General features: G+C 38.9%; 1 protein-coding gene across 1 annotated transcript in view; it reads right to left on the bottom strand.

The window, feature by feature from the left end:
- Positions 1-24,832, bottom strand: part of SHTN1 (shootin 1) — a 120,142-nt gene that overhangs the window by 38,471 nt on the left and 56,839 nt on the right. Inside the window, 4 exon segments of the mRNA XM_003904303.5 lie at positions 4,205-4,304; positions 6,389-6,542; positions 17,311-17,457; positions 21,801-21,895. Of these exon segments, the coding sequence (XP_003904352.2) occupies positions 4,205-4,304; positions 6,389-6,542; positions 17,311-17,457; positions 21,801-21,895 (496 nt within the window).

Below are 24,832 nucleotides of genomic sequence, written 5' to 3'. Positions count from 1 at the left end.
CCCATGCTGGAGTGCAAGGGCAAGATCACCACTCATTGCAGCTCTGATCTCCTGCGCTCAAGTGATCTTCCTGCCTCAGCCTTTGGAGTAGCTGGGACTACAGGTACACCATCACTCCTGGTTAATGTTTTTTAATTTTTTTGGAGGGGTCTCACCATGTTGCCCAGGCTGGTCCTGACCTCCTGGCCTCAAGCAATCTTCCTGCCTTGGCATCCCAAAAGGCTGGGATTACAGACGTGAGCCATTGTGCCCAGCCTCCAGTTTCTTAATCATTATAATTTCTAGCTTTTTTAACTTTTCACTTCTACGTTTGCTTGTATTATTAATCCCCTTCCTAATTGCCTTTCCTTAAAATTCCCAAACTCACTGGATAATCTCCCATAAAGCACAGTAGAAAGAAAAAAACACATCCTGCTCTATCTAGCTTGGGAACCAATCACAGAGCTTCTGACTTTGTCTAGTTTCTCTTCTTTGGGCTTGCAATGGCCAAATGGAATTAAATTATTTTCACAAAAGTTAGAAATTCTAATTTACATAGAACTTTGAAATAAGTACATTTTATTCTGGAAGTTATAAAGAATAAAATAAACTTTACTTGCTCAATTTGCCATTCTGTCAGCTGAATCTACTTGTTACCACTCCATGGTGGGCTGGGTGTGAGGAGGGTTCTCACTAATCAGATGTCTCACCTTACCCTCGCACCACACTCTGCACTGACTTCGCCTCTGCTTCTGCGAGGAAATTTTGCAAGTGTACATTATTGTACATAAAGATGATGAAGCAGGAATTTATTTTTACTGCTCAGAGTACTTATATATATATTTACACGTGTGAAGAATACCTGTTTATTAGCATAAACCACCTAGATGACAGAAAGCATTAGCGTAAAGGATTCTGAGTTGAAGCGTAAACTGTAGACATACAGTGCTCAGAGGAAAATCACTGCAATATTAAAACCAACAGTCAAGATGGGACTCACACTACAGGGAAGGCAGGACTCACAGGCCAGAGGAGATTAGGTCAAGACATCTGGGACCCATACTCAAACCTCTGGCCATCACCGCCCCATTTCACTGTCATTTCAATTGAATGAATAAAATTTCAGGCACGTGTCATCCCAAGATGGAACATTTCAGTGGAGAATTTTCACCCGTTAGTTTTTTTTTTTTTTTTTTTTTTGAGACAGAGTCTTGCTCTGTCGCCCAGGCTGGAGTGCAGTGGTGCAATCGTGGCTCACTGCAAGCTCTGCCTCCCAGGTTCCTGCCATTCTCCTGCCTCAGCCTCCCAAGTAGCTGGGACTACAGGCACCTGCCACCATGCCTGGCTAATTTTTTGTATTTTTAGTAGAGACGGGGTTTCACCGTGTTAGCCAGGATGGTCTTGATCTCCTGACCTCGTGATCTGCCTGCGTTGGCCTTCCAAAGCGCTGGGATTACAGGCGTGAGCCACCACGCCCAACCTTCACCAACCGACACTTCGTTTTTCAAGTGTCCATCATGGCCACTGTGATAGTTATTTTGTGTGTCAACTTGACTGGGCCATGGGGTGCCAGAGATACTTGGTTAAACACAATTCTGGTGTTTCCATGAGGATGTTGTGGATGACATTAACATTTCAATCAGTAGACTGAGTAAAGCAGATGGTCCTCCCTGAGGTGGGTGGCCCTCGGCCAATCATTTGAAGGCCTAATTAGAATAACAAGGCTGATCCTCCCTCAACTAACAGAGACTTCCTCCTGCCTGACTGCCTTCAAACTGGGTTATTGGCTTTTTCTCGCTTTCGAACTTGAACTGAAACACTGCCACTTCCTGGGTCTGGAGCCTGTCAAACTTTGGAATAAAACTACACCATAGGTTCTCCCAGTTCTCAGGCCCCTAGACTCTGCCGGGAACCACACCACTGATTCTTTTGGCTGTCCAGCTTGCCAACTCACCCTACAGATCTTAGGGCTTGACAGCCTCCATAATCACATGAGCCAATTTCTTATAATAAATCTGTATTTATATCTGCCTATATCTGTATCTACAGATATACATGTTCTGTTTCTCTAAAAAAAAAACACAATAGCCTCAACCCTCTCCCCATGAACTATATATCTGCATAAAACCTGTCCTACTTTCACTGCCACTGGGACAAAGTGACCAAGATTTGCCTTCTTCCTCTTTCTTCTACCTATTCTTGGAGTCAAATGAGTGGGAAGAGAAGGGAAAAGCAGTAAGGCCACTTAAAAAAGCCACAGGCCCCGGTCTTTTTTTTTTCTTCCCGCTTTCATTTCTAACCATGATTTACATCAGGATAAAACAAATGGGTCAGGAACAAAGTTAGAAAACTTTGATTTGTGAATACAAAATCCACTCAAACTCAATACATATGCAAATATACCTCTTTGGCAAGAAAGCACTCCTCACAAAAAAAAACCTCTTTTCTTTCAAAAATTATGTCCTATACTATTTAAATTCATCTTAAAATAAAAATCATATTATTCAATCAAATTTTCTTTAAAGAGCCTTATAAAAGAGTTCACACTTGAGACACAAATAGTCCTGAACATTCATTGCTCAGCGTAACTGTAAAGTGCTCTTTGGGAAAAAAAATTCGACTTAGGTTATACTTTACTTCTAATTCTAGGGGCTCTCAACACTTCTGAGAATAAAAATTAAAGGCCACCAGCAAGACGGTAATTACTTTTTAATCGTTCTCGCTCTTCGTGGACAGAAGTGACCTTTCTTATCAGCTCAAAATCCCAGACCTTTGAGAAAGATCAAAGTGATGAATTTCCAATTTTAAATGTCAAATCCAGAATATCTCCTACAGATTTAGCTACCCGGGAGAGAAAGATTTTAAAATACCTGAAATTCTTTCAATTGACTCTTGGCTCCATCACGTGTAAAAATTATTTTGCCTTAACTACTTCAATGGCTTAAAGTAGATTATGTCATATCCTACCCAGTAAGGAAAACTAATGAGACTCTTTTTAAAAGGCAAAGTCCCACTTTCATAGTCGTGTGGGAGGAACATGCTACACATTCTATTCAGATGGATCAGCAAAGGTGCAAAGTATGAATAAATGGCCTCTCTGTGTGAAAGGATTAAACAAATCACATGAGTTAATGAAAGGTAAAAAAAAAAAAAAAAAAAAAACTAGCAAAGGTTTTTAAATGCCATTTATTAAAGAATAAATTATACAAAAGCAACTAACATCATGACATGAGCACATATGTTGTCACCTTGGCAAGGAAGTTGTCTTATGTAATTCTGGATGGTGGCATGTGGAACCATAAAGAAGGCAAAATTTGACTCTAAATCTCCTAGTGTGTATTGTGCTCAAGTGACATACATAATGCCATCATGTCACTTTAGGCTTCAGAAAATACGAATTCCTGTCTGCATATGTGACTTCCTGTCACAAGAATTTAAACATAATTTATCTTTCTTATGGAAGGCTCCTCTCTTAGTCTTACTAAAGGTATAAATATGAGGAGAGAGATAAAAGTAATTAATACAGCTAGTTTAATTACTAGTTCATAACAATTAGTATGTTTACATTTTCATTTAGTATTTTTATTTTTAAAATAATTGAACAAACCAGAGCTTTTCAAATTCAAATTAGCAAGACAGGAAAGTAAACACATTCTGGAGAAGCTCAAAATTCCTTGTTCTTACCATTAAAGGAAATCTTAATGTTATTGAATGAAATTTATATATTACAAGGAGGGAATAATATATTGGCTTATTAGGCCATTCTCATGCTGCTAATAAAGATACACCTGAGACTGGGTAATTATAAAGGAAAAAGGTTTAATTGACTCACAGTTCCACATGGCTGGGGAGGCCTCACAATCATGGTGGAAGGCAAGGAGAAGCAAGTCACATCTTACATGGCAGCAGGGAAGAGAGAACTTGTGCTGGGGAATTCCTCTTTATAAAACCATGAGATCTCATGAGATTCACTATCATGAGAACAGCATGGGAAAGACGCACCCTCATGATGCAATTACCTCCCATGACACGTGGGAATTGTGGGAGCTACAATTCAAGAGGAGATTTGGGTGGAGACACAACCAAACCGTATCACTGGCCTTTAGAAAAATTTCCAAGAAAAGCATCAGCTAGTATCTTTCATGCTTTTAATATGGCTCCTCTCATGGCACAATCTGATGGGGAAGAACATTTGATGCAGCGCAGTCTTCCTGGATATGCTTACCGGATAGGATTGGGAGGTGGAGGGGGAAGTGGTGGTGGAGGAGGAGGTGGTGGAGGTACTGAATTCTCAGACTGGTTCACTCGTTTCTGGAGTTCATCAACTGCACAGAGAGCAAGCATTCAGAAGAGAGCTGAAACAAGCAACTAAACATTGTTTATACATGTGAAAGAAAGAACATAACCTTTCTCAATAAGTTCTTTTTATTAAGGCAAAATAAAAAATTTCAATATGAAATTGGAGACCTTTTTAAACTTTTCACTATCTAGTCTATTGCTAATGCAAGAGAGGACTCCCATCTATCAATATTAAATGTTATCTTTTTGCTGTATATACAACTTTAGAAAAGAAAAAACAATCAAAACAATGGCTGAAGGGTAGGAAGAAGTGAGTAGGCTGAAGAAATATTTGTTAACAACGAAGTATATTACTCAAACACTAAGAAATTGTTAATACTTGACTTTAAAAGTGTACAGACCAAGAATTAATTTTAAAGATGACATTTAGTAATGAATTTTAATAACTGCATACTTCTCTCCCCTGCTTAATTTCCTTCAAAAACTGCAAATACTAGAGTCTTTGATTTTAACCAGATTCAGCTTCCTAAATCTGTAACTCAGAAACTTTTTGCTCTTTTGAAGATACTTCTGGAAATGCACCATATTCCTTCAAGTCTTTCATGAAGCAGGCATTTTACTTAGGAAGCACCAATGATGTCAAAGTGCCTATGAATGGTGCTACAGGAGACATAACACCTGACTTCAAGGAACTGAACTTGTTTATAGCACAGATGCTAACACCTATGAGATAATGGGTAAAAGGTGCTGCATACTGTTGGCATTCAGAGGTAGCTCTCCCCGTCCACAGCCATTCCACTTTCCCCAACTAAGTGTACCCCCAAGGATCTGTCCATTTGTATTTACCCTCAACACTTAAATAGGCAGTGTGGGCTATGCTCTCCAAAACTGAGAATCCACTGGTCATTTCATGTGTATGCACCTATCCCTCCAAGAGGAATCTGAGTTCTCTGAAGACAAAAAGCATGGTTCCTTTTCCTTCTGTCTCTCTTTTTTTTTTTTTGAGATGGAGTCTTGCTGTGTTGCCCAGGCTGGAGTGCAGTGGCGTGATCTCGGCTCACTGCAAGCTCCACCTCCCAGGTTCACGCCATTCTCCTGTCTCAGCCTCTCAAGTAGTGTATCCTAGGATAGGGCTGGGTACACACACAGCAGATGCTAAGTATTAATAAAAGGCATTCAGAATTGAACCTCATGTGTTTCCAGTGTCTGCCTCCTCCATTCATAATAAAAGTGGCTTTGGCTACAGGCTACTCTGATATTCACTAAAAAGAATGGAATATTTCTTAATTTTGGATCAATTAAAAAATAAATTATAATCAATTTTTATTGTGGATTAGAAAGCACTGAATGCTTTTAGAAGGAAAAAAGGCCTACGTGGTTCTTCTGCATAGGTTTCAAAATTCTAGTATAAAATTAACCAAAAAATATCTGAAGTGAATATTGAAGCTATTATAAAGGGAATGTACCTGCCTTCTTAAATTACCGACCTTCCAACAGAGACTTACACATATGCCTGTATAATAATCTAACTCGCACATTCCCGTTAAGCCTTCTAGAACTGAATGAATAAATCTTTTGATTTAAGTATCCCCTGGTGTTTTAAAAGGTTTTCCATTTAATAGATATATTGTTGCCCAGTTCATTGTTAGGTACGATATAGAAAGTATTATTTCATGTGTATAATTAGACACCAAAGACGAAGGTGGTATGAACACCAAAGATGAAGATAGTAGGTTTAAAAAGTTTAATTCTTTCTAAAAATGCAACTCTAAGTGAACAAAATAAAGTACATAATGAATATTCACCTCTGAAGCTCTGAAAAATGCTGAAAAGTTTGGTCCTCCTATGCTAATGGTATCTGTGTCTTAATTCTGTATATGATAAGGGCTCTAAGTCCAAAAAAGAAGTCTAAATATTTGTGAATTATTTAATACAGCAGCTATTCTACTGAATTGCAATGGTTAGAAATGAAGGAACTTAGAAACAAGTCTTGGTATTTTTCCACAGCATTCAGTAAATGTTCTAGACTAACTACATGCCAGGTTTTGTACTAGGCATGAGTAATTCAAAGATTAATAGTAAGACATAGTAGCCTACTCAATGCTTTTACCAGAGTGCTTTAAATTTCTGGCTTTCTCTTCGGAATTCTGATATTTCAATTCCAATTCCTTTTTATCTTCTTCTAGAAGCTCCAGTTGCTGTTTAAGGTTGTGTATTTCTTTGTGGAGTGTTTCATTTTCTAGTTGCTCTTCTAATTCTTTGACCTATACGTTATTTAAAAAAAAAAAAAAAAAAGACTTTTATGGGTGACAGTTTTTCCTTTGTCAAAGAAAAGAAAGGGAAAAAATAAGTATTTCCCTTTGACCGTACTTCATAGCAAACAGATTCCGATCCATCTTAACAACCATGCAAATTCTAGATACAATTAACACAAAATCAAAATCAGCTCTTTGATTTAAAATAAATTTACTGGGAGTTATGTACTAGACACTTGAATTTTTTTAAGTTTTATTTTAGGTTCGGGATACATGTGCAGGTTTGCTATATAGGTAAATTGTGTGTCACAGAGGTTTGGTGTACAGGTTGTTTCATCACCGAGGTAAAAAGCATAGTACCTGACAGATACTTTTTCGATCCTCTCTCTCCTACCCTCCACCGCCAAGTAAGCCCCAGTGTCTGTTGTTCCCTTCTTTGTGTCCATGTGTAATCAATGCTTAGCTCCCACTTAGAAGTGAGAACATTTGGTTTTCTATTCCTATGTTAGTTCCCTTAGGATTATGGCCTCCAGTTCCAATCATGTTGCTACAAAGGACATTATCTCATTCCTTTTTATGGCTACATAGTATTCCATGGTGTAATGCGTACCACGTTTTCTTTATCCAGTCTACCACGGATGGGCACTGAGGTTGACTCTACGACTTTGCTATTGCATATAGTGCTGCGATGAATATATACGTGCATGTGTCTTTATGGTAGAACGATTTATATTCCTTTGGGCATATATCCAATAATGGGATTGTTGGGTTGAATGGTATTTCTGTTTTAAGTTCTTTGAGAAATCGCCACACTGCTTTCCATAATGGCTGAACTTACATTCCCACCAGCAGTGTATAAGTGTCCTATTTCTCTGAAACCTTGCCAATATCTGCTATTTTTTGACGTTTTAATAACAGCCATTCTGACTGACACGAGATGGTATCTCATTGTGGTTTTGATTTTCATTTCTCTAATGATTAAGCATTTTTTATATGCTTGTTAGTCACACAGACACTTTAATTTTTAAGTATGAGTCACTTTTGTAACCAATTTCAAAAGAAAAATTCAGGTAATATTTTAAAAGACCCCAGGGGACACAAATTTAGTAATAAGTATCAAAAGTCTTCAAAAAAAAAAAAAAAAAAAAAGAAAGGCTTTTGATTCAGTAAAACCACTTTTAGAAATTATTTTTAAAAATACTCTGAAATGAATTCACAGAAGTGGTTTTTTGTTTTGTTTTGTTTTTGTTTTTGTTTTTGTTTTGAGACAGAGTCTCACTCTTTTGGCCAGGCTGGAGTGCAGTGGCGCGATCTGGGCTCACTGCAAACTCCGCCTCCCAGGTTTAGGCAATCCTTGTGCCTCAGCCTTCTGAGTAGCTGGGGCTACAGGCACATGTCACCACACCCAGCTAATTTTTGTATTTTTAGTAGAGACAGGGTTTCACCACACTGGCCAGGCTAGTTTCGAACTCCTGGCCTTAAGTGATCCACCTGCTTCGGCCTCCCAAGGTGTTGAGATTACGGGCATGAGCCACCACACCTGGCCTGGAGTGTTCTTTACAACAGCAAAATGCTGCAAATAACCTAAATGTCCACCAATATTTTTGATTTAATAAATTATGGCATGTTTATTCAATGAAATATGATGCAACTATTTTAAATCACATAGTTAACTATATACTGACATGAGAAGATATATTACCAATGGAAAAAAAATCAGGGCATAAAATAGTATGCATGGTATGATTCAATTTAAACAAACTATATTTATAAAGTTATATATTTACAGAAAGTTCAGCTATGCACCAAAATATGGGATACTTGGTTAATCTTCTTTAACTTTTGCTATATTTTAAAAATGTATTATAAGGAGCATATGTTATTTTTATAATTGCAAAAACCATATGCTGTGCTTAAAAGACTGCTGCATCTGCAAGGGAACTTACAGACAGCTAAGAAACATTTTAAGCCACATACAGATGGTCCCCAATTTAGGATGGTTTGAGATACAGTTTTTCGACTTTACAATGGTGTGAAAGTGACACGCATTCAATACAAACCACACTTCGAATTCTGGATTTTGATCTTTTCCCAGGCTCGCAATGTGTAACAAGATACTCTCTCACAACCCTCTGCAACAGCAGCCAGCCACAGCTCCCAGTCAGTCACATGATCATGCAAGTAAATAACTGATACTCTAGAGCCGGGGTCCCCAAACCCCGGGTGTTGGACCAGTACTGGCCCATGGCCTGTTAGGAACCAGGCTGCACAGAAGGTTAGCAGCAGGCATGAGCAAGCATTACCGCCTGAGCTCTACCTTGTCAGATCAGCAGCAGCAAGAGACTCTTATAGAACTGCAAACCCTATTGTGAACTGCACATGCAAGGGATCTAGGTTGGCCGCTCTTTATGAGAATCTAATGCCTGATGATCTGAGGTGCTGCAGTTTCATCACAAAACCATCCCCCACCCTTTTCCCTCCCCAGTCCATGGAGAAAGTGTCTTCCACAAAACTGGTCCCTAGTACCAAAAAGAATGGGGACTGATGCTCTAGTTTTCCAGTTTTGATTGATGCTCTGTGTTTCCAGTTGACTCTGCCCAATTGTAGGCTAATGTAAGTGTTCTGAGCACGTTTAAGGTAGGCTAGGCTAAACTATGATATTCAGCAGGTTAGGTATATTATTTTTGATTTACAATATTTTCAACTAACATGGGTTTATCAGGATGTAACCCCATCGTAAGTCAAGGATCATCTGTATATGAAAAGACTGTAAGAATAACTGTATATATACAGAGTATAACAGTTTTAGAAATAGTGATTATTATAATTTCATTGACAACTTTAATCTTCAGTATCCAACAAGGTATACATACAACAATTTAATCTTTTTTTTTTTTTTTTTTTTTTGAGACGGAGTCTCGCTCTGTCGCCCAGGCTGGAGTGCAGTGGCACGATCTCAGCTCACTGCAAGCTCCGCCTCCCAGGTTTACACCATTCTCCTGCCTCAGCCTCCCGAGTAGCTGGGACTACAGGCGCCCGCCACATTGCCCGGCTAGTTTTTTGTATTTTTTAGTAGAGACGGGGTTTCACCATGTTAGCCAGGATGGTCTCGATCTCCTGACCTCGTGATCCGCCCGTCTCGGCCTCCCAAAGTGCTGGGATTACAGGCTTGAGCCACCGTGCCCGGCCAACAATTTAATCTTAAACCTCAGCTCAATTCAGTAGGTTCTAGGCATGTATTATTTGCTAAATGATTTAACTGTAAGTAGCTGGACTTTTCAGAACCAAAAGTTAAATTCTAGCATAAACTGAAACAAAAACACATTTTTTTTTTCTCTTTTCTTGAAAAGTAAGTCCTACACATGGGGACAAAAGAAAGAACGAAATTCTTTCCCTCCCACCCTGTTCTCCAGTTCCCAGGGGACTGTTACCACCTGTCCATCCAGAGGTACTCTACATATATATCAACATTTGTTTTTTAAATTATTTTCATTATTTATTTATTACACTTTAAGTTCTGGGGTACATGTGCAGAATGTGCAGGTTTGTTACACAGGTATACATGTGCCATGGTGGTTTGCTGTACCCATCAACCTGTCATCTACACTAGGTATTTCTCCTAATGCTCTCCCTCCCCTTGCCCCCCACCTCCCAACAGGCCCTGGTGTGTGATGTTCCCCTCACTGTGTCCATGTGTTCTCATTGTTCAACTCCCACTTATGAGTGAGTACATGCAGTGTTTGGTTTTTTGTTCCTGGATTAGTTTGCTGAAAATGATGGTTTCCAGCTTTATCTATGTCTCTGCAAAGGACACAAACATATCCTTTTTTATGGCTGCATAGTATTCCATGGTGTTTATGTGCCACATTTTCTTTATCCAGACTATCATTGGTGGGCATTTGGGTTGGTTCCAAGTCTTTTCTATTATGAATAGTGCTGCAATAAACATGTGTGTATGTGTCTTTATAGTAGAATGATTTATAATTCTTTGGGTATATACCCAGTAATGGGATTGCTAGGTCAAATGGTATTTCTGGTTCTAGATCCTTGAGGAATCGCCACACTGTCTTCCACAACAGTTGAACTAATTTATACACCCACCAACAGTGTAAAAGCATTCCTATTTCTCCACATTCTCTCCAGCATCTGTTGTTTCCTGACTTTTTAATAATCGCCATTCTAACTGGTGTGAGATGGTATCTCACTGCCATTTTGATTTGCATTTCTCTAATGACCAGTGATGATGAGCTTTTTTTCATATGTTTTTTGGCCACATAAATGTCTTCTTTTGAGAAGTGTCTGGTCATATACTTTGCCCACTTTTTGATGAAATTGTTTGTTTTTTGTGTGTGTGAATTTAAGTTCCTTGTAAATTCTGGATATTAGCCTTTTGTCGGAAGGATAGATGGCAAAAATTTTCTCCCATTCTGTAGATTGCCTGTTCACTCTGATGATAGTTTCTTTTGCTGTGCGTAAGTTCTTTAGTTTAATTAGATCCCATTTGTCAATTCTGGCTTTTGTTGCCATTGCTTTTGGTGTTTTAGTCATGAAGCCTTTGCCCACGCCTATGTCCTGAATGGTATTGCCTAGATTTTCTTCTAGGGTTTTTGTGGTTTTAGGTCTTACATTTAAGTCTTTAATCCACCTTGAGTTAATTTTTGTATAAGGTATAAGGAAGAGGTCCAGTTTCAGTTTTCTGCATATGGCTAGCCTGTTTTCCCAACATCATTTATTAAATAGGGAATCCTTTCCCCATTGCTTGTTTTTGTCAGGTTTGTAAAAGATTAGATGGTTGTAGATGTGCGGTGTTATTTCTGGGGTCTCTGCTATGTTCCATTGGTCTGTATCTCTATTTTGGTACCAGTACCATGCTGTTTTGGTTACTGCAGCCTTGTAGTATAGTTTGAAGCCAGGCAGGGTGATGACTCCAGCTTTGTTCTTTTTGCTTAGGATTGTCTTGGCAATATGGACTTTTTTTCTGGTTTCACATGAAATTTAAAGCAGGTCTTTCTAATTCTGTGAAGAAAGTCAATGGTAGCTTAATAGGGATAGCATTGAATCTCTAAATTACTTTGGGCAGTACAGCCATTTTCACGATATTGATTCTTCCTATCCATGAGTATGGAATGTTTTTCCATTTGTTTGTGTCCTCTCTTATTTCCTTGAGCAGTGGTTTGTCATTCTCCTTGAAGAGGTCCTTCACATCCCTTATAAGTTGTATTCCTAGGTATTTTATTCTCTTTGTAGCAATTGTGAATGGGAGTTCACTCATGATTTGGCTCTCTGTCTGTCTATTATGGGTGTATAGGAAGCTTGTGATTTTTGCACACAGATTTTGTATCCTGAGACTTTGCTGAAGTTGCTTATCAGCTTAAGGAGATTTTGGGCTGAGCTTTTGGGTTTTCTAGTATACAATCATGTAATCTGCAAACAAGAGACAATTTGACTTCCTCTCTTCCTATGTGAATACCCTTTATTTCTTTCCCTTGCCTGATTGCCCTGGCCAGAACTTTCAATACCATGTTGAATAGGAGTGGTGAGAGAGGGCATCCTTGTCATGTGCCAGTTTTCAAAGGGAATGCTTCCAGCTTTTGCTCATTCAGTACGATATTGGCTGTGAGTTTGTCATAAATAGCTCTTATTATTTTGAAATATGTTCCATCAATACCTAGTTTACTAAGACTTTTTAGCATGAAGGGGTGTTGAATTTTATTGAAGGCCTTTTCTGCATCTATTGAGATAATCACGTGGTTTTTCTCATTGGTTCTGTTTATATGATGGATTACATTTATTGATTTGAGTATGTTGAAACAGCCTTGCATCCCAGGGATGAAGCCGACCTGATTGTGGTAGATAAGCCTTTGTATGTGCTGCTGGATTTGGTTTGCCAGTATTTTATTGGGGATTCACATCGATGTTCATCAGGATATTAGCCTGAAATTTTCTTTTTTTGTTGTGTTTCTGCCAAGTTTTGGTATCAGGATGATGCTGGCCTCATAAAATGAGTTAGGGAGGAGTCCCTCTTTTTCTATTGCTTGGAATAGTTTCAGAAGGAATGATACCAGCTCCTCTTTGTACCTCTGGTAGAATTCGGCTGTGAATCCGTCTGATCCTGGGCTTTTTTTGGTTAGCAGGCTATTAATTACTGCCTCAATTTCAGAACTTCTTATTGGTCTATTCAGGGATTCAACTTCTTCCTGGTTTAGTCTTAGGAGGGTGTATGTGTCCAGGAATTTATGCATTTCTTCTAGATTTTCTAGCTTATTTGCATACAGGTGTTTATAGTATTCTCTGATGGTAGTTTGTATTTCTGTGGGATTGGTGGTAATCCCCCCTCTACATTTTTTATTGTGTCTATTTGATTCTTCTCTCTTTTCTTCCTTATTAGTTGGGCTACCGGTCTACCTATTTTGTTAATCTTTTCAAAAAAACAGCTCCCGGATTCATTGATGTTTTTTGAAGGGTTTTTCGTGTCTCTGTCTCCTTCAGTTCTGCTCTGATCTTAGTTATTTCTTGACTTCTACTAGCTTTTGAATGTGTTTGCTCTTGCTTCTCTAATTCTTTTAATTGTGATGATAGGGTGTCAATGTTAGATCTTTCCTGCTTTCTCCTGTGGGCATTTAGTGCTATAAATTTCCCTCTAAACACTGCTTTAGCTATGTCCCAGAGATTCTGGTATGTTGTATCTTTGTTCTCATTGGTTTCAAAGAACTTATTTATTTCTGACTTAATTTTGTTATTTACTCAGTAGTCATTCAGAAGCAGGTTGTTCGGTTTCCAGGTAGTTGTGTGGTTTTGAGTGAGTTTCTCAATCCTCAATTCTAATTTGATTGTACTGTGGTCTGAGAGACTGTTTATGATTTCCATTCTTTTGCATTTGCCGAGAAGTGTTTTACTTCCAAATATGTGGTCAATTTTAGAATAAGTATGATGTGGTCCTGAGAAGAATATATATTCTGTTGATTTGGGATGGAGAGTTCTGTAGATGTCTATTAGGTCTGCTTGGTCCAGAGCTGAATTTAAGTCCCGAATATCCTTGTTAATTTTCTGTCTCGTTGATGTGTCTAATATCGACAGTGGGGTGTTGAAGTCTCCCATTATTATTGTGTGGGAGTCTATATCTCTTTGTAGGTCTCTAAGAACTTGCTTTATGAATCTGGGTGCTCCTGTATTGGGTGCATATATATTTAGGATCATTAGCTCTTCTTGTTGTATTAATCCCTTTACCATTATGTAATACCCTTGTCTCTTTTGCTCTTCATTGGTTTAAAGTCTGTTTTATCAGAGACTAGGATTGCAACTCCTGCTTTTTTTGCTTTTCAGTTGCTTGGTAAATATTCCTCCGTCCCTTTATTTTAAGCCTATGTGTCTTTACACGTGAGATGGGTCTCCTGAATACAGCACACCAATGGGTCTTGATTCTTTATCCAATTTGTCAGTCTGTGTCTTTTAATTGGGAGCATTTATTCCATTTACATTTAAGGTTAATATTGTTATGTGTGAATTTGATCCTGTCATTATTATGCTAGCTGGTTATTTTGCCATTAGTTTATGCAGTTTCTTCAGTGTGGTTGATCTTTACAATTTGGTATGTTTTTGCAGTAGCTGGTACCAGTTTTTCCTTTCCATGTTTAGTGCTTCCTTCAGGAACTCTTGTAAGGCAGGCCTGGTGGTGACAAAATCTCTCAGCATTTGTTTGTCTGTAAAGGATTTTATTTCTCATTTGCTTATGAAGCTTAATTTGGCCAGATATGAAATTCTGGGTTGAAAATTCTTGTCTTTAAGAATGTTGAATATTGGCCCCCACTCTTTTCTGGCTTGTAGGGTTTCTGCAGAGAGATCCATTGTTACTCTGATGGGCTTCCCTTTGTGAGCAACCCAACCTTTCTTTCTGGCTGCCCTTAACATTTTTTCCTTCATTTCAACCTTGATGAATCTGACGATTATGTGTCTTGGGGCTGCTCTTCTCGAGGAGTATCTTTGTGGTGTTCTCTGTGTTTCCTGAATTTGAATGTTGGCCTGTCTTGCTGGGTGGGGAAGTTCTCCTGGATAATATCCTGAAGAGTGTTTTCCAACTTGGTTCCATTCTCCCCATCACTCTCCAGTACACCAATCAAACATAGGTTTGGTCTTTTCACATAGTCCCATCTTTCTTGGAGGCTTTGTTCATTCCTTTTCAGTCTTTTTTTCAATAATCTTGTCTTCATGCTTCATTTCATTAAGTTGATCTTCAATCTCTGATATCCTGTCTTCCACTTGATCGATTTGGCTATTGATACTTGCATATGCTTCACCAAGTTCTCCTGCTGTGTTTTTCAGCTCCATCAGGTCGTTTCTGTTCTTCTCTAAACTGGTTATTCTAGTTAGCAATTCCTCCAACTTTTTATCAAGGTTCTTGGCTTCCTTGCATTGGATTAGAACATGCTCCTTTAACTTGGAGGAGTTTGTTATCACCCACTTTCTGAAGCCTACTTCTGTCAGTTTGTCAAACTCATTCTCCATCCACTTTTATTCCCTTGCTGGCTAGGAGTTGTGATTTTTTGGAGGACAAGAGGCATTCTGGTTTTTGGAATTTTCAGCCTTTTTGCACTAGTTTTTCCTCATCTTTCTGGATTTATCTACCTTTGGTCTTTGATGTTGGTAACCTCTGGATGGGGTTTTTGCGTGGATGCGCTTTTGTTGATGTTGATGTATTCCTTTCTTTTGTTAGTTTTCCTTCTAGCAGTCAGGCCCCTCTGCTACAGGTCTGCTGGAGTTTGCTGGAGGTCCACTCCCAACCCTGTTTGCCTGGGTATCATCAGTGGAAGCTGTAAAACAGCAAAGATTTCTTCCTCTGGAAGCTTCATCCCAGAGGGGCACCCGCCAGATGCCATCTGGAGTTCTCCTGTATGAGGTGACTGTAGACCCCTGCTGGGAGGTGTCTCCCAGTCAGGAGGCACTGGGGTAAGGGTCCACTTGAGGAGGTAGTCTATCTCTTAGCAGAGCTCAAGCACTGTGCTGGGAAATCTGCTGCTCCATTCAGAGACGGCAGGCAGGAACGTTTAAGTCTGCTACAGGTGCGCCCACAGCTGCCTCTTCCCCCAGGTGCTCTGTCCCAGGGAGATGGGAGTTTTATCTATAAGCCCCTGACTGGGGCTGCTGCCTCTCTTTCAGAGATGCCCTGCCCAGAGAGGAAGGATCTAAAGAGGCAATCTAGCTACAGCAGCTTGGCGGAGCTGCAGTGGGCTCCGCCCAGTCCTAACTTCCTGGTGGCTTTGTTTACCCTGTGAGGGGAAAACAGCCTACTCAAGCCTCAGTAATGGCAGACACCCCACCTCCTACCAAGCTCGAGTGTACCAGGTTGACGTCAGACTGCTGTGCTGGCAGCGAGAGTTTCAAGCCAGTGGATCTTGGTTTGCTGGGCTCTGTGGGGGTAGGATCTGCTGAGCTAGACCACTTAGCTCCCTGGCTTCTGCCCCTTTCCAGGGGAGTGAACAGTTCTGTGTTACTGGCGTTCCAAGTGCCACTGGGGTATGAAAAACACTCCTGCACCTAGCTCGGTGTCTGCCCAAATGGCCACCCAGTTTTGTGTTTGAATCCCAGGGCCCTGGTGGCATAGACACCCAAGGGAATCTCCTGGTCTATGGGTTGCAAAGGCCGTGGGAAAAGCGTAGTATCTGGGCTGGAGTGCACCATTCCTCACAGCACAGTCCCTCATGGCTTCTCCTGGCTAGGGGAGGGAGTTCCCCAATTCCCTGCACTTCCTGGGTGAGGTGACACCCCACCCTGCTTCGGCTCGCCCTCCATGAGATGCACCCACTGTCTAACCAGTCCCAATGAGATGAGCCAGGTACCCAATGCAGAAATCATCTCCCTTCTGTGTTGATCTCACTGGGAGCTGCAGACCGGAGCTGTTCCTATTCGGCCATCTTCCCAGCCACCAAATATGAACATTTCTTAGTGAGGCAAAACAAATCAACTCTACCTCACCACCAACTTTGTAAAAACTTCAGAACTTCCAAGGATTAAATGTCAATACTGTTGCCACAGAGGCTTTGACAGGTGATAACAAGTAGCAGCTAACAGCCTTTCCTTCCCAAATGAGGTACATTATAAGTAGTATAAACATTGATGTAATTTTTCTTAAGTGGTCTCTTTAATTTGAAAGTCTTTGTTCCACTTCTTTGCTTCTCCTCTCCCACATTCTCCTCTCACCTACCACAATGACTATTCTTTCTTCTTGGCACACAGAGGTACACTGTGTTAGCTGGAATAGCTCCACTCATCAAATTGAAATAACCACTTAGGAAGTCTTTAAACATACACATTTGTGCAAGTTTACAAAATCAGAAATTTTCTCTAAGCAAACAATTACTACTAATATGGACTTTCATTTTCTCTGAATAAAACCTATGCCCTCCAACAAGTGCTCTGAGATGAATAGAGCCTCTTAGTGTGTGCAGTCTCCAAAAAATACGTTTCCAAAAATCAAATTTCCAGACTTTGCGTTATCCAAGCTCTTCTTGAGTTATATCTCTTTCCCTTGCTTCTTCCGACCCTTTGGACAGTTTAAAGAGTATTATAAAGTGTACAACAGTGTGTTACAAATTTCAGTTTCACAACATTAAATTCATTTAGTTATTTTTTTCTAAAAGGTGGTTGGAAGGACTTAGTAACTAAGGCAAAATATGAAACAGTAAATGACTGGACTGACTCCACAGGCACCCTTCATCTTAAATATATGTGTGTATGCATGTACGCGTGTGTGCACCTAAAACTCCAGAAGAAAAGGGGTTACCTTTTGTTGATGCTGAATTCTCTCTTCTTCAAGGAGCTGGGTGAGTTTTGCATTTTCATCTAAAGCTTTCAAAAGCTGCTGATCAGGGACGGAGTTCTGCAGCAGAAGGTGGCTTTGCCTCTTTAGCTTGTTTTGCTCAATGAACATCTGCAAAAGTTTGTTACAAGAATGTATATAGCATTCAATCTCACATATCTCCTCAACTGTAACTTCAGCAAAAGAAAAGTACATGGAATTTTTATTAAGGCATTAAAGGCAAATTCTGACTTGTACAAGTTTTAGAAGCAGTGATTGCTATGGTTTCACTCCTTTTATATAATCTTTAATATCTTTACTCCTGCCCCAACAAGATATTTATACAATAAGCTGGTCTTACTCTTCAGTTTTTAATATTTTATTATTGCTTTAAAATACACTAATATTAATAGCAGTAGCTCATATTTCTCAAGAACTTACCTTGTGTACTTCACTAAATATTTTATATGCATTATTTTAATCCTTACACCAATCCTATTAAAGTGCTTCTACTATGAAGAGGTAACATTTACTAAACACTATGTGACAGACATGGTGGGAATCATTTTACATTCATTATGTGTTATAATCCTTAAAACAACACTATCAAGTAGACACTACTATCATCTAATTTTACTGATAAGGTAACTGAGGCTCAAAGAAGTTAGGCGACTTTCCCAAGAACACACATAAGTGACAAGACCAGGATTTAAACCCATATCTGATTTACATGCCCAAGCTCTTAACCATCTGGCTAAGTTCCTCTACTATTTACTAGATCTAATGTTTTGTTTTAAACTAATTAGTTTCTCCCCAGTGATAAAAGTAGTTAACAGTAGAAGGGTAAAGGGGAGAAGGGAGACAGTATACTTTTATTGAGCACTTTATTAAGCAATTTATATATGTTATTTATCAAACCCTCACAACTTTACATGATTGAAAATAACATTAATTTCTATTCACCTGTTATTTCTTTTCCTTAACACCCTACCCAATTTGGCCAGTGAGTGATTCCAAGTATGAAACGTTTCTGTTAAACTTTGAAATCTGGCCTACCAATTTTATAGTAGAGCTTCACCTTTTCAGATTTTTAACAGCATTACGAAATTTACACTGGAACTTAACTGAAAGCTCTGAACTGTAAAATGATTTGCTACAGCCCTCATGTTAGTTTGTTCAACAACTTCACCCACCATGTAACAGAAAAAGTCAGCAAATAAAGCTCAGGACAAAAATATTTTCCATCAACCTCCATGTGGCAAGACCACAGCTTTAATGATTTATACAATCCTTAAGCTCTTGATCAGTAACGATTTCCAAATCAAAGTCAAGTCATGAATATACTATACTAAAACACTAACATTTTCTTCCCAGTATGTCTTCCTATGAGAGAGGAAAAAAAGGTCAGAAGCTTTCCTTCTTTGCCTGTGCATGGATTTATGAAAAGCCCATGAAACTACAACAGGGTTCTTCTGCAGAATTAAAACACATTACAAAGTCAAACAGGTAAATAAACAATTGTATATACATGAAACCCACATTCTTCTTCCATTTGTGTGAGAGTGAGAGGTATAGAGACTGCAGTGAGGGAGAGTATGTGCATGTATGCTTGGCTAGAGAAGGGTGAGACGCAGCTTCAGCATTCTAAGAAAGAGTAATCAATATTTCATTACAGTATCTTAAACTTCAGACCAGTGATTTAATTAAAATGAATTGTTTTGGGTGATCATTATGATTACAGTATTTTTTTTTTTCTTTTTCTTTTTGAGATGGAGTCTCACTCTGTTGCCCAGGCTGGAGTACAGTGGCACAATCTCAGCTCACTACAGCCTCCACCTCCCAGGTTCAAGTGATTCTCGTGCCTCAGCCTCCCGAGTAGCTGGGACTACAAGTGCCTGCCACCACGCCTGGCGAATTTTTGTATTTTTAGTAGAGATGGGGTTTCACTATGTAGGCCAGGTTGGTCTCGAACTCCTGGCCTCAAATGATGCCCCCGCCTCGGTCTCCCAAAGTGCTGGGATTACAGATGTGAGCCACCATGCCTGGCCAAAAAATTTAATTATGCTGAATAAATGTAAAAATTTAATACAGTTATGAAGACAATTGATAGTTTTCTTGTTGAGGGGGATTATGTTTTTGGTTTTGTTTTCTAAATAAACTAGTGGGAATTAAGAGTGGGGGGTAACTTTCAATTTTTATTTTATACATTTAGAAAATATTTGTATCTTTGTGCAAGGCACACATATTCCTTTTCAATTAAAAATACAAACTAAATTAACCTTAAAAATTGATTTCTAAGGCTCTAGACTATAAGCTCCAAGAGGGCAGGGCTCATATTTGCTTTCTTCACCATTGGATTCCCAATGTCAGCATAGTGTCTGGCAGAGTAAGATGTTTGCTGCATGCCCTAAGTGGTAAGTAGAAGGCAAAAGAATGGGACTCTGTTGTTAAACTAAATTTTGTGTCTTTGTACTTATCTGTTGAAAACCTGAGAATGCATAAACTATGTAAAAAGGAAAATATACTAGTTCCAATCTAGTGCTTTTTTTTTTTAAAGTTTTCTTCTCACTATTGCATAGATTGAAACTAGAATTATAAAATTGTTGAGTACCACTGCAAATATTTATGCTGCCAATAACATAAGTACCATTGCTCTTGCTTCCTTTCTCTCCTCAAACTTCTACCTCCTCATTCTGGGTTAACATGTCAGCATCATTGTTTCCACCAACCGCTAAGACTGAAGACCAGGTGAACGGCAGAGTCAGTCATTCATTTTTGTCCTCTTACTGCAACCTTGCTTCTTCCATCTGTCTTCTCTGCTACTACATGGCCTTCAAGTTTTTCTTTGAGCTGCTTTGTATTCTAACATCATTGTGCAAACAACAGATGGAAAACTGAAAATGTCTTGAAATGAGACCCTGCTATTCAGGTCAAAATCAGCCAACCTTTCCAGTTTTGCAATAAAGGGATCTTCACATTATCCCCGCTTCCCCACCCCCTCCACTGTTTATTTCATTGCATTATTTATACTGCTGCAACGTTTTCCAGAGGGCTCTGACACACTTCAATTCTTTTTCCTTTCTTCCAAGTAATAAGACAAAAATATTTACTCACCTTTCATTAAATTCTCTGAATAAAATGAATCATAATATTTCAAGTCAGATCTACTTGGCCCAAACCTTTGGTAGAGTTCATTGCTAGCACAGCTACACTCAAGCACAGAAAGAGCCCCACAAAACCATAAGCAGATTTTCAAATGTCATTCCCATAATGCCACACTTTGTCTTCCTTCTATGCCTTGGATACCTTTACCTAGGACTGTTTTACATTTCCTGAGCTATTTCCTTTCAACCCACAGTATGCACATAAATTCAAATTACACCTACAGGATGGAGATCTCATTTCAGACCAGTTTTTGAGTTTAGCCGACTGGTGAACTCCTCATGCCCCTGGACACTAGCCCCAGGACCATGGAAGACCCAATGACTGCATGTCAACAGGTAAGCCGGAACAAGAGATGCTCAAAGCTGATCTCTAACATGAGAGGAAGATCAGTAGGCTGGCGAAAGGCTGAGATAATGAAAATGAATATACTACATGGCAGTGTTCCACAGCCAGTGGAAGAATCGCCTGGCATAATGACAGCACTGCACAATGGCTGAAGAGAAATACTGATACCATAATACTGTTATCTGAGATGGTATATGGAGATACATCCAAGAATTTAAGCCTATTTGAAATGTACAGGCATCCTGTACCCAAGCTGGACTTTCCATCACAAGCCATGGGTATCACCAAATGCAATTCCTTTCCCTTACACAGCATTTTATAGTTAACACAACACTTTTGAAAAATTTTGCCATTAAAATCCACTTGGTCAGGTCTGTATTACTGTCCATTTTACAGATGGTAAAAGTGAAGCCCTGAGAGGCTAAAGAATTGCTCAGAGGTCATACAACTAGTAATTGACATGCCAAAATTTGAGCCCAGATCTTCTGACAATGAACTTGATACTATTCTGTTATCTGCCTCCCTAAACCAGCAAATCCTTAATTCAAACTGGTGAGTTCTTATTCAACCTCAAGAATTTGTCTGACATGTCATGTGCATATCAGAGTATGATAAGGTCCCTTACAAAACAAAATTAAAAAGGTTTTTACTGCTGGGCACAGTGGCTCATACCTGTAATCTCCCAGTACTTTGGGAGGCCGAGGCGAGCGGATCACGAGGTCAGGAGATCAAGACCATCCTGGCCAACATGGTGAAACCCCATCTCTACTAAAAGTGCAAAAATTAGCTGGGCATGGTGGCGAGTGCCTGTAATCCCAGCTACTCGAGAGGCTGAGGCAGGAGAATCACTTGAATCAGGGAGCTGGAGGTTGCAGTGAACTGAGATTGTGCCACTGCACTCCAGCCTGGCAACAGAGCGAGACTCTGTCTCAAGGGAAAAAAAAGGGTTTTTACAAGATACCCACCTCTTGTGCAAATGACTCCGCCTTCTTTCGAAGGTCCTTCTCCAGCTCCAGGTTTACTTGCATCTCCTCATACTCTTCTACAGCTAACATGGACACTTAAGAAGATAAAGGGAAAAAAACCCAGACAATAAGTCACACAAATAATCAGGAATATGGATGAAAAACAGTGTTGAAAAGATTCTTCATACCAGCATCCAGGTACCCTCATGCATTCCTGGTTGGCATATAAATTGATAAAACCTTTTTGGGGAGCAACTTGGCAATGTGAATCAAAAATCTAAAACTACTCATACACTTTGAATAATCCCACTTCTAGGAATGCATATGCTAAGATTGTGCATATACAGACATTTGGTTGCAAGGATGCTCTCCACCTCACTGCTGATAAAAGTGAAAGGACATAATGCTCTAACACTGAAGGAGCAGTAAATTGTGTTACAAGAAATATTATTCTGCCATCAAAATTATATTGTAGAAGCATACTTAGTAAATGGAAAGACATCTGTGATGTATTTTTAAAGACAGATTGCAAAAAATTAGTGCAAAATGAATTCATTTTTGTTCTTTAAAAGCCACAGATAAAGCACATCAACAGCCATTTCACAGAATAGAAAATATACAAAAGGCCAATAAACATGTGGAAAGATGCTCATCTTCATTAGGAATCAGGGAAATGCAGAGTAAAAACACTTCTTATACCCGTCCAAGAGGCTACTGGTAAAAATTTTAAAGCATGGTTTTATTAAATTTGGAGAGGACACAAAACCATGGGAACACATATATTGTTAATAGGACTGTAAACTGATAGATCTTATACAATTTGGTATGCAGTGAAAAAAAAATTGAAGGTGTAAAAATTTTACATTTGGCATATGTCTTAGAGAAACTCTTGGACATGTGCACCAGATGACATGTCTAACAATTTTTATAATAACATGACTCAGAATAGCAGAAATCTGGAAACAGCCCAAAGTCTACCAACAGGATACTACTTAAAATAATTTTAGTGTAGTCACCTAACGGAATAGCATACAGCAGCGAAAACAAACATACCACAGCTATGCCTGTCCACATGCATGAATCTCACAAACACAAAAAGTTGCAGAAGGTTATAGGAAAAATGATTCCATTTATACAGAGTTCAAAAATATGCAAAATTAAACAATGCTGTTTAGGGATACATACATATTTGGCAAAACTACAAATAAAAGAAAGGAAATAATAAAAATTCAAGGGAGAGGTATGAGCAGAGAGCGATGTTCATGGGTTTACAAAGTACCAGCAAGTATAAAGAGAATTCTTTTACTGGTATTTCCTCTGTCTTATATATATATAATAAACATATTTAACACAAAATTCCATGTGTATATATATAGATTTGTTTAAGATTGGAAGAATATACACTAAAATGTTACTAGTGCTTATCTTTGAATTGCAAAAGTTGAGATTTTTTTCTTTTCTTACATGAATCTAAATTTTCCACCAAAGAAAGTATATTACCTGAATATATATATTTTTAAATATATAATATATATTAAATGTAAATAAATGTATAAATATAAATGTATAAAAATGTAAATATTTTTATATAATATATATTTTTTATATATAATGATTTATATATATAATATGTATTTTTTATTTATTTATTTATTTATTTTTGAGAGACGAAGTCTCGCTACGTCTGTCGCCCAGGCTGGAGTGCAGTGGTGCAATCTCGGTTCACTGCAACCTCCGCCTCCTAGGTTCAAGCGATTCTCCTGCCTCAGCCTCCCGAGTAGCTGGGGTTACAGACAGATGCCTGCCACCACATCCAGCTAATTTTTGTATTTTAGCAGAGACGAGGTTTTACCATGTTGGTCAGGCTGGTCTCAAACTCGTGATCTCAAGTAATCCACTCGCCTCAGCCTCCCAAACTGCTGGGATTACTGGTGTGAGCCACAGCGCCTGGACATCTAAGTTATTTTTAAGTGTTCTCCATATTTACAAAGGAGAGAAACAAACAGCCTTAGATCCATTCAGACCCAAAGAATCAGAGCTTTGTACCAAAGAGTTACTGCAAGACAGAAAGCTTCAAAAAGAAGGTCCTGTCAAATAAAAGTAACATAAATTCTTTGCTATTTTCAACATTCAGTGGCCTATTTTGTTAAATAGTGATAATGACAGGACAGAGGGAGTGATGACGCCATTAGATATTAGGCACAAGCTAGGCAGACAGCACACTGTCCATCCACTTCTGGTGAGGTACCTCCACCCTGAGCTGAGTCATACCAACACAATCTTTCAAAAGGCTCTCTTAACAGCTGCCTTCACACACTGTTCCGCCAGGGCACTTCAATCCTAACTGACTAAGGACTGGTTTGCTGTGTAATGACATAGAATTTCAAACTCTGTACTCTGTAAATCTACAGCCTCCTCAGATGAAAGACTAGTAAGTAGAGCAATATGAGTGGTGATTTTTGGCGTGAATTATAGGTCCCTGAGAGCTAAATGATTTTCAAGCCTATTTAAAAAAGAAATTTCATGAAGCAAACAAAGAACACTGTGACTATCTGAAGCCCTGGCAAGATCATTGACTCTCTTTTCTATGTCTAGAACACTATAATAAAAAGGGAATTTTCACATGTCCTGGCCCTTCTGACTTGGAATCTGAAAAAAATCAGATTGGTCCTAGTCAGGTACGTATTTACATAATTTCTCTCTCTTTCTAGACAGAGGGCTCTCTGAAGGCAAGAGCTACATGATTAACCCTTGCAGAACCCTTTTCCTAACACAGTGAATCAAGACTGAAAATTCTACACCATTTATATCTTTAAATACAGAAAGACTTGAAGAAATGTTACAATCCAGCATATTGCCCACATTTAACTACAAGGTCTTTTATTTATGAAAAAAATCCCAGTTGATTAATGATAAAAAGATTAACCGCTACCACCACCACCAATAGGGAAGGCCCTGGGTCGCAAAGGCTTCCTGTTAGTGTTGCAGCTTCTAAACAAGGAAAGAGAGTGGCTGAGGGAAAAAGAGAGAAC

This window comes from Papio anubis, chromosome 11 (assembly GCF_008728515.1).
Source record: "Papio anubis isolate 15944 chromosome 11, Panubis1.0, whole genome shotgun sequence".
In the NCBI taxonomy this organism is placed as follows: Eukaryota; Metazoa; Chordata; class Mammalia; order Primates; family Cercopithecidae; genus Papio; species Papio anubis.
Note: the sequence above shows the minus strand (reverse complement) of the source record. Positions and strands in the feature narration are given on the sequence as shown.